Below are 16,189 nucleotides of genomic sequence, written 5' to 3' on the forward strand. Positions count from 1 at the left end.
ATAACTAAATAACTAAATAACTAAATAACTAAATAACTAAATAACTAAATAACTAAATAACTAAATAACTAAATAACTAAATAACTAAATAACTAAATAACTAAAAAACTAAAAAACTAAAAAACTAAAAAACTAAATAACTAAATAACTAAATAACTAAATAACTAAATAACTAAATAACTAAATAACTAAATAACTAAATAACTAAATAACTAAATAACTAAATAACTAAATAACTAAATAACTAAATAACTAAATAACTAAATAACTAAATAACTAAATAACTAAATAACTAAATAACTAAATAACTAAATAACTAAATAACTAAATAACTAAATAACTAAATAACTAAATAACTAAATAACTAAATAACTAAATAACTAAATAACTAAATAACTAAATAACTAAATAACTTAATAACTAAATAACTAAATAACTAAATAACTAAATAACTAAATAACTAAATAACTAAATAACTAAATAGCTAACTAACTGACTAAGTAACTAACTAACTGCTTAGAACTAACTAACTGCTTAGTATCTGCATACAAGTCTAGTATTTTGAGTTTTACTGTTTTATTTGCACATCCCAGTAAAAACTTAATTTCCAAAGTAAGTAAAGATGTAAGTGGAATTCGAAAGAAATACTACTTTCATTTCTAAAGAACTTACTTAGTTTGGTTCGTGATTTTTTAAAAGATATTCCTTATTTCTTGGCTGATAATAAGTTGTTTTGTAAGTTGAGTTATGAAACAATTTATGAAAAAATGTAAAAACTAAAAAAATACTGTTTAAATTATTGTTTGTGTGTAGGTATTGATTTTTTTTATATTTTCATTAAAAAAGCATTTCGTAGAAGCCATTGCTATTTATCTATGTCTGTCTGTCTGTCTGTCCGTCCATGTAAACCTTGTAATCAAACTAACAGGCCGCAATTATAAAGATAATTAAATGAAATTTGGTACATGATCTTCTATTGTCCCATGGATGAACCCTATTGAAAATGGTAAACATCGGTCCATTATTTCTTCTAGAACCCCATACAACTGTACCCCCGAATATGGCTTGTAAAGATTTTAATCAAACTATAGGTCGAAATTTTGGAGATAATTCAATGAAATTTGGCACATAATCTTTTATGGTACTGTAGACGAAGCCTATTGAAAATAGTTAACATCGGTCCATTATTTCACCTAGGCCCCATAGATCTGAACCCGCCAATTATTGCTCTTTAGTTCATGATTATGTTTAATAAACTCGGATCTCGACAGAAAGCTGCAAAACCAAGTTCTATACTAGTCTTGATGACCCTGATGAACTTAATAATTATAAGGCCACATTTGAACCTAGCCCCTCTAAAAAGCCCCCATCGAAATTTTACTTAAATATCCACAATTTTATTAAACATTAAATGGCTTTAGTATATCTGAGGCAAGGTACAATTCAACTTAAATGCTTTACTATGAAAACTAAATCACATTTTATTCGTATACAGGGGTAGGGTATTATGTGGTCAGCCTTGCCCGACTATAACTTCTTGCTTGTCAGGTTTGTAATAAGTTTTTTAGGAAAATATTAAACTTTAAACTAGTTTTAGTGCATTTTTTTGCAGTTGCAATAATAATTATACGAAGTATACTAAACACACAGAAGTACACAAATACATGCATATCGTCACCTGAGATGCAAAAGAGAATAACAATACATCTAAACAATACATCATTGCTATGAAAACTAAATTATTTCACAAGAATTATATCCCAGCACGTTTGAATATGACTGTGCCTACAGACGCTGCCTATTATGTTGCTTTTAATGACTTTCTGACTTGTGGCAATGACTAATTTGTTGTTACGCCCTTTTGAATATCCATATTCAATAAAATCGGAGTTTTTTATAAAATAGTTCTTAAAATTTTCAATGACATGTATTTTGTTGCAGAGGACCATCTTCAATACTAATTATTTATTTTAAGTTATTCGCCTTTTTGCATTTCAGGTCACTATATGTATGAGTACATATTTGCCTAACAATTTAAGTATTTTACACAGTATTTGTTGTGCTATACATATGTATATCTCTGTTTAAGTTAAGTACTTTTTAGCCCAGTTTTCCTACATGAGTAGAAAATGTGTTTGTTGTTATACTACTAACTATAAGAAATTTTGTCTTTTTTCCGAAACATATAAATACTCATATCATTGGGATGCTGCAAACATTTCTTGGGTATGAGTTACTTACTTTAGTTTTATGCTCTACCACACTTTCATCAACAGCCTAGTTTTTGGGGGATAAAAAAAGTTGAATGAAAAAAAAGATTCAGAATTTAAACGTCTTCTTTTGTTAGTAACACATCTATGGCTGCTGTTTTGTTTACTCCTTTTGCTGAGGTTTATGTTGTATTTTACGATTGAAGTACATGAAATATTTCTTCAAGAACCCAATAGTTCTTGTGGTACATGTCTTTTTCGGCAGCATTAGTATACATCTCTTCTCATAATACATATTTTTCCTTAATAATGTCTGTGCATCTTTTTAGTTTCACTACAGGTGGCATTTTTTCAAATAGTTTTGGGCTGTGTGGGTGTATATTTGCTTTTGATCTTAAGATGAAACCTACATACAATTTGGCACAATATTAAAATCCATATAAATATTTAGAAAAAAATGAAACATATAATAGTGGGCGTGTCACCTCCCATATGAATTAAACACAAAAATTGTTATATCTAAGAAACAATTGAAGCAAAAACTCTCAATTTCTGTACGAACAACTTTGACATTTATAGTAAGCAATTTCTAGGTTTTATAAGACTTCCTAAAAGTAATGTAGATGGGTTACATTTATGCCACTATAAGTTCTGAAGGGGTTTTGAGGAAAAAATCCTAGTATTACAAATTTAGTTTAAAAACTTTTATTTTTTTTTTTTTTCTTTTACTGCTATTGGTTTTATATCTTCTTCGTCTACTATACTTCATCTTTTGTGTTTTTATTATTTTTATATATTGTTATGTTATCAAATTACTAAAATAATTGAAAGTTACACATTTTTCGTACTTATTTCCTTTTGCTGTTAAAATTATTTGAATATGTTTTTATACGGAAGACAAAAAGAAAAGAAATAAAAATGTCATTGAAAATTTCCTTTGAAACTAAGAAACTAGTAGGTTTAAGCAGCAAATTTTTGAATATCCGATTATATTATATATACTATAGACTAGACTATAGACTAGACTATAGACTAGACTATAGACTAGATTATAGACTAGAATATAAACTAGACTATAGACTAGACTATAGACTAGATTATAGACTAGACTATAGACTAGACTATAGACTAGACTATAGACTAGACTATACACTAGACTATAGACTAGACTATAGACTAGACTATAGACTAGACTATAGACTAGACTATAGACTAGACTATAGACTAGACTATAGACTAGACTATAGACTAGACTATAGACTAGACTATAGACTAGACTATAGACTAGACTATAGACTAGACTATAGACTAGACTATAGACTAGACTATAGACTAGACTAGACTATTGATTATACTGTAGCCATGTCTAGGCTAAAAACTGAACTAGACTACAGACTACATTATATACTAGACTATAGACTTTACTATAGGGTACACTACGGACTACACTATAGACTTGACGATAGACTATACTACAGAGTAGTCTTTAGACTATACTAGTCTATATACTAGAATTAGACTGCACTAGATTAGACTATAGTCTAGTTTATAGCCTAGACTATAGACTAGACTCTAAAGTAGATTACAAATTAGACTATACACCATAGAATTATACCATACTACAGAGTGGACTATAAACTAGATAATATACTATACTTAAGACTGACATACTATGGAACTACTTATCTAATTTTTATTAGTTAGAAAAAGTACCAAATTAGTTTTGGATACTAAATAACTGAAAGTATTTTTTAAAAACTCAACCACTTATTGCATACAAATTCTTAATTAAATCAGAATTATATGTTAAGAGCCGAATGAATTTGAATTAAGCAAGAAATACTTATAAGAGAGTTGTGACCTTTAAATACAAACTCACCTCCTTAATAATATGACGACTTTACATAGTCCATTGTGACAAGAGTTTGTTATTATGGCGCGGCAGTAATTTCCGCACATTGAACGGGAAGTGATTTCATGCGTGTATTATGTAAGTGTTGGCAATTGGCAAGTAAAAACGTTTTATGTTAAAATACCACACTATCACATCAATACCATAAACGTCATCAACACCACGAACAGCAATATTTTTGTTTTTCTTTTTATATTTATTAATACCACAGTGACACAATTCCCACGCAATTGCATATTTTGCGGTTAGTACCGTTAATATAAAATACTCAAGGTGTGGGTGTGTGTATGTGTTGTGTTGACACGTTTTTTTTAGTCACTGTTTTAATTGAAAAATGATTGAAAATGTAATTAAAACGATATTAAAGTGAAGAATGGTCAATCAGGTTTGAGTACGTTTTTGAACAAGACTTGTTATGAGAACATTTTATTATAAGAAAGTGGAAATGTGTAAAAGTTTAAAACACTTTTTAATAGAAATTTCTCATTATAAAAGTCGTCATCTGTCTGTACGTCGCAGTTTTCTAGATAACTTGATGAAATTTGGCACATACTCTTATTTGGTACCAGGCTATTGAAAATTATTGAAATCAGTCCATTATTTAGCCTAACCTCCATGCAATCGTACCCCACGTATAGGGCTATTGGGCAAAACTAAAACAGTCAGAGGGACAACAATGCTTAGAACGTTCTAGGATCTACTCTTGTGATTCTACGGGTACAAACATATTAACATTCATATATAAAATTGATTTTGAAGCATCACCGCCATCGATTTTGCCAATGCTGTCTTTCATAAATTGAATTCATCAAATGTTGAATCTTTTAACACTCTTACTATCATGAAGTATATATCTATTTTTAAGTGAAATCAATTATTTTTCAAAGAATCACAAACATTGTCATTACAAAAGCATTCATATCTGGTTTTTATTTTCAATCGAATTTACCTTTTGCCTCGGAAATTTTACTCTACTGCCAAACATCAATTTCTATTCTTATATATTTTAACGTGTAGGTTGGCCACACATTGACATCTATTTACCAAATGACAGACTAAATGACAGACAGGCAGACAGACAGAGACAAGTAGTCATAATAGCAAATCACAAAATGTATAGATTAACCCAGCAAACATAGATGATTGAAATAAATTTCTAAACAAGTATGAAAATATAGTCAGGTGAGGCCGACGGAAGGACAGACATAGCTAAATCGACTCAGAAAATAGGACCAATATTATTGTGCGTTACAAACATCAGTACAAACTCAATATACCCTCTCCTCTAAAGTGTTGTAGAGTATAATTAATATAAATTAAATTTAAAAGTTGTTGTCTTCTCGATGATTCTTGATCACTATTTTCTAGTCTTTTTCAAGTCATTAAAATAGCTTAGTCCATCATAATTAGTCGTTAAAGTATCTATTTTATGATTAGCCACTACTGACTAGATTAATGTCTGTTGGGTTAGGTGTATGAGTGTGTGTGTGTGTGTGTCTCAGTGATGCCATGTGATTGCGTGTTTAATTTAAAATGCTCATTTTCAAAGTGTAACATTTGTCGTTACAAAAGGAAACTAAAAAAATTATATTTTCTAACTATGAAATTTTCCATTTTGCAAATGACAATGACAACGACAATGACACAATTATGATCAACACGAAACGCAAACTGTATAAACGAGGGACAAAAACTTTATATGTATGTGTATTACATGTCCTTAACATTAAGGAAATTGAAAGTAATTGTTTTCAAAACGAATAAAAACAGTAGAAAACAATGGTCATTGAGCTGGCGTTACAAAGAAATTTTACTTTTGTTAAGATTTTTTTCTGTAAAACATCTTTACATTTTTCATGACGAATGAAATATTTAAAAGACATCTTTAAATATCTGTCAATTTCTATTGCAATATAAATTTCAATATTTTAAATGTATTAATTTCAACCTTTGATAAGAGTCAAATGGTAAAATTCATTATAAATCGTTATAAAAAATAAACTAAAACAAATGATATATTTTTAAATAACAAAATATTCAAGGTCTTTTATTATTTGTTCTCTATTATTTGACTTATGTTTCTCTCATTTATTGAAAAATTAACATAACTTAAAATTTGATTTGCATGAAGTGTGTACTAAAATATTTTACATATATAATATAAATCAATAATCGATTTTTTTCCATTTTTTTGGAAACTAGAAGAGATAAAACCAAAACAATGAAAATCTGTGATCATATAACTTTTTCATCAAAAATCGATTTTTTAAGTAAAAAATAAAAGTTCATTTATCTTGCAAACTAGATGAAGTAGAGGCAAAACAATGAAAATCTATGATCAATTAAATTTCTTACTAAAAATCGATGTTTTGAGTGAAAACATAAAAGTCAATTTATCTTGGAAACTAGAAAAGATAGAGCCAAAATAATGAAAATCTGTGATCACTTAACATAAAAGTAAATTTTTCTTGCAAAATAGAAGAGATAGAACCAAAACAATGAAAATCTGTGATCAATTAAATTTCTAACTAAAAATCGATTTTTTGAGTGAAAAGATAAAAGTCCATTTATCTTGAAAAATAGAAGAGATAGATCCAAAACAATGAAAATTTGTGATCATCTAACTTGCTCATCAAAAAAGTCCATTTTTCTTGGAAACTAGAAAAGATAGAAAATTTGTGATCACTTAAATTTCTTACTAAAAATCGATTTTTTGAGTGAAAACATAAAAGTCCATTTATCTTGGAAACTAGAAGAGATAGAGCCAAAACAATGAAAATCTGTTATCACTTAAATTTTCTTACTAAAAATTGTTTTTTTGAGTGAAATGATAAAAGTCCATTTATCTTGGAAATTAGAAGAGGTAGAGCCAAAACAATGAAAATCTGTGATCATCTAATTTTCTCATCAAAAATCGACTTTTTGAGTTAAAAAAGAAAAGTCCATTTATCTTGGAAACTAGAAGAGATAGAGCCAAAACAATGAAAATCTGTGATCATCTAACTCTCTCATCAAAAATCGACTTTTTGAGTGAAAAGATAAAAGTCGATTTATCTTGGAAACTAGAAGAGATAGAGCCAAAACAATGAAAATCTGTGATCATCTTACTTTCTCATCAAAAATCGACTTTTGAGTGAAAAGGTAAAAGTCGATTTATCTTGGAAACTAGAAGAGATATTAAGAGATATTACTTTCTCATCAAAAATCGACTTTTGAGTGAAAAGGTAAAAGTCGATTTATCTTGGAAACTAGAAGAGATAGAGCCAAAACAATGAAAATTTGTGATCATCTAACTTTCTCATCAAAAATCGGCTTTTTGAGTGAAAACATAAAAGTCCATTTATCCTGGAAACTAGAAGAGATAGAGCCAAAACAATGAAAATCTGTGATCATCTAACTTTCTCATCAAAAATCGACTTTTTGAGTGAAAACATAAAAGTCCATTTATCTTGGAAACTAGTCATCAAAAATCGACTTTTTGAGTGAAAAGATAAAAATCCATTTATCTTGGAAACTAGAAGAGATAGAGCCAAAACAATGAAAATCTGTGATCATCTAACTTTCTCATCAAAAATTGACTTTTTGAGTGAAAACATAAAAGTCCATTTATCTTGGAAACTAGAAGAGATAGAGCCAAAACAATGAAAATCTGTGATCATCTAACTTTCTCATCAAAAATCGACTTTTTGAGTGAAAAGATAAAAGTCCACTTTTCTTGGAAACTAGAAGAGATAAAAGTCCATTTATCTTGGAAACTAGAAGAGATGGAGCCAAAACAATAGATTATTTAAGAGATCTTTTAAATCCTAAGCCTTCTTTAAATTTTTTGTTGTTTTTGTTATAAAAAACATGATTTGTATTTACGCTTTAAATAAATAAAGACTGATTGTGTGTATAAAGGCATATCCGTTTCCGGTAAAACAATACTATTATATAAACAATGCTTTGTATTTAATGTAAAAGCGAACAATTGAAAAAAAGAACAAATCTTAAAATAAAGAGTTTATATTTGTTTAACAGACAAAGAGTGTTTATGTATGTGTGGGTGCGTGAATATGTTTATACAGAATTTATTATTTTATTTCTTTTATCTAAGATCAAATTGATTCAAGGCAAGTTATAAAGATAACAATTGTTGTTAACATTAAACAACAGAATGCAGTCTTACATTTTGCTGCTAATTTTAGCAAAAATTATATTAATGACAAACTTTTTATTCTTAATGTATTTGAATTATATTATTTTTGACTTTATTTGTTGTTAAGTTTAACATACGTGTTTTTATAAAAAACTTTTTATATAGTGTTTTGTCAAAATATGCAAATTATTAAAACTGTTATAAAATATATTTCTTAAAAAATATTTTGTTTTTTGTTTTAATTTTAAAACTATTAAATTTTATTGTAAACAAATTTATACCTTGTAAGTAAACTAAAGCACAACAGTTACTGATTTATTTTTATACATATTACTCATACGTTCTGTATCCCTAAATTCCATTAATAATTTTCATTTCTTTTAGAGATTTTTCAAGCATTTTTCTTAAGGTAAAACCAAATTTTAGATACATGTCTGTATGTGTAAACAAAAAATGTACACATATTCATATCTTTAATAGCAAAGATGATTTTAAAAAGTTTTTTCTCTTTGGCTAAAGTAAGGGTAAAGTATACGCATATTTGTTTCTCATAGTTGCATACAAATTTGCATATATGCTACAAAAGTATATAGTTTTAAGCAAAAATAATAAAAAAGAAAATTAAAAATTATATGTTGGTGTGTATGCAAAAAACTCAAATGTATAAAGAGGTTTTATGAGACAGTGTTACTCAAATGTTTATAAAGGTAAAAACAAATTAAAATTTTGAAATTAATATTTAAAATTGGATTGGACTGGTGAATGCAGTACCCGCCTGTCCATTCGGGCTAGACTATAGACTAGACTATAGACTAGACTATAGACTAGACTATAGACTAGACTATAGACTAGACTATAGACTAGACTATAGACTAGACTATAGACTAGACTATAGACTAGACTATAGACTAGACTTTAGACTAGACTATAGACTAGACTATAGACTAGACTGTAGACTAGACTATAGACTAGACTATAGACTAGACTATAGACTACACTATAGACTAAACTATAGACTATACTATAGACTATACTATAGACTACACTATAGACTAGACTATAGACTAGGGTTTACTCTCTGATACCTGCGTCTGATTTGATTTGTGTTATTATTATAATGCTCAACGATCATGTTTTTGAATTTGATGTGAAATCTTTACATGACTATATATCACGAATATATATGTTGGTGATCTTGAGCGATCACTAAGTTGACATTCATAGATTATGCATTTAGGACTCTGTTCTTCTCTAAAGAAATAAGCTTGTTGGTGCCACGAAGTTTACTCTCAGACATATGTGACTCATTAGACTGCTGGATTTTTAACAGTCAGTAGATATGTTTTTGTTATATGTAACAATTAACAATTTATTATTGTTCCTTGAGGTGGACTCATATACAGAATAATCAAGTTAGTAATCTTTAACGATCACATTAACGACATAGGTCATGGATATATAAGTATGTGCTTAATATCATCACTGTTTCGGAAGGATTCTATACTTTGTATTGAAAAACAAAGTTGTTGTTCAATCTCAGACATTTGTGGATCAATTGATATGTGTTCATGTTGTATTGCTTAACGTCATTCATCTTAATATGGATTTGGTCTGATCTTAAACGATCACGACTTAGGTCTCGCATTTAGCTTATAGTATGTCTGATCTGGTGAAGAGATGACGGTACTTTGATTGAAAAACAAAGTTGATGGTGAAAACAGGTTTACTATCACAAATCTGTTGTGGACTTATGTATGCATGTCTGATATTGATAAAATCATTATCATCGCAGTATTTCTTATGGTACTATTTCTTATTCATTCAACTATCAATAAATTAGATTAAAATATCTTGATTGTTCTAAGCTTCAAGTTACGACTTAGGATTTAATTATTGAATTCTTCTTGTAAATTTTATCAAATTTGTTCAGGTTGAGAGAAGTGTACACAGAGAGAAGTGTGAACCAACGTTTGGGAACAACCTAGTAAAAGCATGAGGAACATAATTTGTTCTTTGTACATTAGGGTGGTGTTTATGGTCGGCTTAGAAAATGTATCAAATATATTATGAAAATCTTATAAACACATCTAAAAATCAAGGTGGAAAATCGAATGTCAGTTTTATTATTTTTTTGACGTAACCTTTGAATATATAAAAATTTATTGACAGATTTTGAAAATTTTGAATAAATTTTTAATTCTACAAATAAAACTCATAATATTAAACAAAAAAAAACACCCTAATGTACATTTACCTCTTAGACTTATGTTATATATTTATCGTATATAAGCATACTTCATATGTCTCTAAGTATGTAACTAAATTGTAAACATGTTACATACAATCTAGGTAATACTAAACCAAAGTTAATGTTAAAGTTAAGACCACTTAACTACTAACCTATCTCGTCCAATGTAAGGAGTGAGATCGAAAAATTCTTAACACACGTTTTTCATTACATTTTTCAACCAAAGTATTATTTGATTTTTTTGATCAAGTTACCTTTGAAAAACATGTCAGTTATTATGTGTAATGTCAATTATATTAATTTTTTTGTTAATCTGATTAAAATGAGTGACCAGAAAAAAGTGCGTACTGAAATTATTAAATATTTTCAACTAAACCCAACTTGGTCTTACAAAAAGTTGGCAAAGCATACAAAGGTCTGCCGTCAAACTGTTTCCAATGTTATTAAACAGTACCGGGAGAACTTGTCAGTTGATAGAAAACCTGGTTCAGGTAGAAGGAATGGTCCACATGATGTTTCTAAAGCCAAAAATAGAACGCATTTTCAAAAGAGCTCCCAACACATCCGGTAGAAAAGCAGCTCGGTTAGCTCAGTGCTCGGACTATTTGGTACGAAAAGTTAAAGCTAATGCAGGTTTAAAAACATACAAGGCTCAAAAAGTTCCTGACAGGAACGCTGCTAAAAATTTAGAGGCCAAAAACAGAGCACGGAAATTGAAGTCAAGTTTTATAAAAAAAATATTCTTGCTGCATAATGGATGACGAAACGTATGTTCTGGCAGATTTTTCGCAACTTCCAGGTCAAAAGTTTTATGTTGCTGATGCTCGAGGGAATGTTGAAGAAAAGTTTAGGACCCAAAAGCAGACAAAATTTCCCAGAAAGTTCTTGGTATGGCAAGCAATATGCAGTTGCGGCAAAAGAAGCCAATCATTTGTTACAACGGGCTCTATAAATACCGAAATTTACATCAAGGAATGTTTACAAAAAAGGCTGCTTCCATTCATAAGACTTCATAATGTGTCCACTTATTTTTGGCCTGACTTGGCATCCTGTCACTATGGTAAACAAGCCCTTGAGTGGTACAAGAACAATAATGTGGTATTTGTACCAAGAGAGGCAAATTCTCCAAACTGCCCGGAGCTAAGGCCAGTGGAGAGATATTGGGCTCTTGTTAAAAGAGAATTGAAGAGTACAAAAAAGGTGTCCAAAAGTGTGGTAGATTTTAAACGGAGATGGACTACATGTTCGAGCAAAGTGACAGAAAGCACTATAAAAACGTTAATGGAAGGGTTTCCGAAAAGGGTTTAAAATTTCATCACTAGTGATTAAAACTATAAAAATAATAATAATTTGATTCAAATAAAAAAAATAAAGCTGTAAGTTTAGTGGTTTCTTTTTTATAAACATATATGTATGTTAAGAATTTTTCGATCTCACTCCTTATGTTTAACTAAAAAAAAATTCTAAAGAAAATGTTAAAAAAGAAATAAAAGGAAAAATGTGGAAACATAAAACTTGTTCTTTACAGATTTTTCTTTTAAAATAATATTTCTTTCAAATTCTGTGTTTAGAGTGTTGAGTGGTTAGTTAGTTACACAGCAAAAGTACCCTCCCATATGAATATAATTAAAATTTTTTTTTAAGTTTTTTATTTATGCAGACAGTAATTAAAATAATTTCTAAAATTGAGTTTAACAAGTGGAAACAAATTAAAATTGTTGCAGTTTTATTTTTCGAAGAAATGGTAAAACTATTTAAGGGTAATTGTGGTCAAGTTATAATTTAGTTTAAGTATAACTTTAAATTAATAAAAATGCAAATGGTTAAATGGTATATTTTTTTTTTAAAACAAACGTTTAGGGAGTGAAAACGTTTAACAATTATAGTTTTTATACTTTGGTTATAAACTTTTTTAGAGGCCTCCAAAGATTTGTGTCTCGGTATCATTTTTGTAATATAGTGATAATTTTCTAGAGGCTCATATCTTCCAAATCGCTCCATATTCCGATTTACTCTAAAAGGAAATGTTTAGCTCTTGTCATAAAGAACAATATAATGAACATATAAAATCAAAAAGAACTTCATCCTCAAGATCAAACCCCGGTGATAATTTCCAAAACCGTTCGGAATTTTGATTTATGCTCTGAGAAAATATTGTAGCTCTTGTCATAAAGAACAAAACAGTGAAAAAACTTGATCCTTAAAATAAAAACTGAAAATGTTAGCTTTTTCTTCCTGTTCAGATACATAGGTAGCAAACCGTTCAAAATTTAAGGAAACTATTAACTACAAAAATCTAAAAAAAACTCAAGCAATTACGCAACGACCGCAGCAGCACAGGTAAAGCTGTAGGTTCACACTTTAATGTTGTTGTATGCTGCAAGCACAAAATCGTTAAATGCTTTCACGTGTAGAAAGCTTAAAGCGGGAGGTTCACACTACGCGTTTTCGCAACAAACCATTACGTGCTTTTCATACCTACCCTGTATTCTACGCTTCAAGTTATATGCGACGCTTTTTCAAGCGTAAACTTTTTGTTTTATTTAAAAAAAATTTTGCGTCTCTTTACAACTTTTTCTTATTTTTAATTTTAATTAATTAAAATTAATAAATAAGCATTATATAAAGAATCAGCTAACATGATCGTGCGCTGCTTGTGACGCGTATAAAAGTAGAAAGAAGATCTACTTTAAGCATTCTACGCATCAAGGCATTATACGCTTTTGTACTTGTAACTTTCAGCATATAGATACATTGATTCTACTTTTTTGACAGACGCGTATAATGCGAGAAAGCGTAAAATGCGTGGTGTGGACCTCCAGCTTAAAGTAGACCTACTTCTTACTTTTGTAAGCGTCATAAGTGACACACTAATATGTTTGCTGATTTTGACTCAATTTTAATAAACGAGTTAAGTTGTGAAAATATAAATAAAAACTAAAAAAAAAATAAAGAAAAAAATATTCTTAAGAAGCTTTGCTAGTAACTTAATGCGTAGGATACGAAGAATGTTTGTAAAAAAAAAACTTTGACGTGAAAACGTGTGGACCTCCAGCTTAAGCTTAATACAAGTATCAAGCTCGACGCAGCATACAAACGCACAATATAAAAGCATGCGTTTACGTGTTGAAAAATTGCTTCACTAAATTAGGCGTATACTTGATATTTATATTATCAATAAATCATTAACACGTATACGTACAGTTGGAGTTTATATCAGCAGTACAATTTCATAATGAAAAATTTTCTTCTAAAAAATGTGAAAATAATTTAAATATTTGTTCTTTATGACAAAAGCTATAACTTTGCCTCGACAAAACTAAATTTGATATTGTTGTGGCCCTTTTGGTACTGTTTTTCTACCTTCTGAAGCAACAAACATTTTATTCGAAACAAATATAATATAATATATAGTCGGCCATGGATTTTTTTATGAAGGAGACTTTGTATGGAGGCAAGGGTCACATTTAATAGTAAGCGTTAACGTATTAAAAACGTACTTCTCTAAATTAGGCGTATACTTAATATTTATATTAACAATATATCATTAACACGTATACGTACAGGTGAAGTTTATAACAGCAGTACAATTTTATAATGTAAAACTTTCCACTTGAAAATGTGAAAATAATCAAAATATTTGTTTTTTTTATGACAAAGGCTTGAAATTAGCTTGAAAATTGGGATTTGGTGCGTGTGCTATGGTATACAAGGCAGACAGACGGACGTAGCTAAATCGACTCAGAAATTGATTCTAATACCTTATTGTGAGTGTAAGACCAATATTTTTTTGTGTACTGGAACAAGCGCATAATACCCACTATAGTGTAGGGTAAATACAGTGTATGACAAAATAATGGAAACTTTTTCTAAATTTTCACAAACGGAGTCAAAACCCAAAATTTTAATAGAAAATTTTACTTTTTTAGAATTTTATTTGTATCCTTATATACCCAAATTAATAACATTTCATGAATATAATTAGTTTCATTAAAAAAAAAATAAAACAAGATTAAAGTATTTGGTTTTCTGTTACTGACGAAACAATGGAAACTTTGGAATTATCTTAAAAAAAATTGGACAGAACTTGTCAGAAACTCAGAATATAGTATTGTATCTTTTACTTTGCATTACTGCATGACATCGGAGATAAATTGAAACAATAATTGGATAATAAAATTAATTTGAAAAATTCAGCTATTCCTTTATTATTATTTCCTTGGCCGCCTTACAAACATCCTAAAAGTCTGCCGACACCAGTTTACTTTTATTTTTAAATATACCATGATACCGTCTTAGTATAACGACATCACCAAAAAGTGCACCAACTGCAAAAATATCATGATTTTAGGCCATGCAGTGATCAATCAGTCAGCAACAATACTATTCTATAAATATTGATAATAAATTACAAAATTTGCTGTTTTTAATTTAAAATCCAGCCCAATGTACTTTTATACTTGTTTTTTTTGCGTTTCTTTTCAATAAATATCATTTATTATTTTCTCTCACAAATATTAATGCCATTAATATATCAATATTGATATTTATTGTGGTATTGATTGATTATTAATATAGTACAACATTTCAATCAATATCATTAATATTTTAAAGCCCTGTCAACGTTCCAATTGGTTGACTGCCACAATCGTAAATAACATAAATTTTGCTGTTTTTTACTTCAAGTGCATTTTTAGTATTGTATGGGTAATTGAGAAAAAAACATATACAAATTATAAAAATAAATATTTAATAGATATTACAAATTGTATTTTTATCGAATTGTTTTTATTTAAGAGGAAAATATTTTAAAGGTATTTTCAAAGTTTGACATAAACATCTATCTATTTCTGATATCCATACCTTTACCCGTGTAATGCAATATTCAATAAAAAAATATTAAAAAAATAAACAAAAAAACTTGGCAAACTTATATCCATTTTGTTTATTTCCTAAAACTGTACATATGAACAAACATGTCAAAATATTTGCAACAAATTCAATTATATATTTTATTATTATTTTTTTTTATAAAATAAAACAAAATTTTAAATTTATTCGATTAAATTTTCTAAACGTAGTGATTTCATAATTGATTTTTAATAAAAAAAACACCGCAAAACATTTACCACAAAAACAAAAGTATACAAAAAATAACCCAGGTTTACTCTAAAACTCAACATGTGTGTGTGTCAAGTAGAGCAGTATAAATAAAAATTCAATTATAAAATCCCACAAATCGATCATAAATTGTTAATTGTATCACAACCATAGATAAAAATTCCTGAATTTAGCCACAAAAACGTAAAATAATAAAATAAATAATATTTATTAGTTGCTGCAATATTTAATATTTATTTATTTGTTTAATGCAATTTTTTACAGCTAAGCTTGATGGCGTCAAAACGTATATGCGTATGCGACGTGTACCCAATCATCTGCAGGTGAAAGTCATCAAATGGTTTGATTACCTGTGGCTGACACAAAAATGTTCCGATGAGGAACGTGCCGTATCATGTCTTCCTGATAAATTAAAGGTAAATTTAAATTTAAGTAAATATTTTCTATTAAAGACAAGATAGATAGATAGATAGATAGATAGATAGATAGATAGATAGATAGATAGATAGATAGATAGATAGATAGATAGATAGATAGATAGATAGATAGATAGATAGATA

At 28.6% G+C, this 16,189-nt stretch overlaps 1 protein-coding gene across 1 annotated transcript in view; it reads left to right on the plus strand.

Annotated features, from left to right (window-relative positions):
* The window catches only part of LOC111681408 (cyclic nucleotide-gated cation channel alpha-3), a 214,725-nt gene that overhangs the window by 174,099 nt on the left and 24,437 nt on the right, over positions 1-16,189 (plus strand). The window contains exon 5 of the mRNA XM_046954158.1: positions 15,894-16,045. Within this exon, the coding sequence (XP_046810114.1) occupies positions 15,894-16,045 (152 nt within the window). The remainder of the gene's footprint in view (positions 1-15,893; positions 16,046-16,189) is intronic.

The sequence above is a fragment of the Lucilia cuprina genome, chromosome 6, assembly GCF_022045245.1.
Source record: "Lucilia cuprina isolate Lc7/37 chromosome 6, ASM2204524v1, whole genome shotgun sequence".
NCBI classification, from domain to species: domain Eukaryota; kingdom Metazoa; phylum Arthropoda; class Insecta; order Diptera; family Calliphoridae; genus Lucilia; species Lucilia cuprina.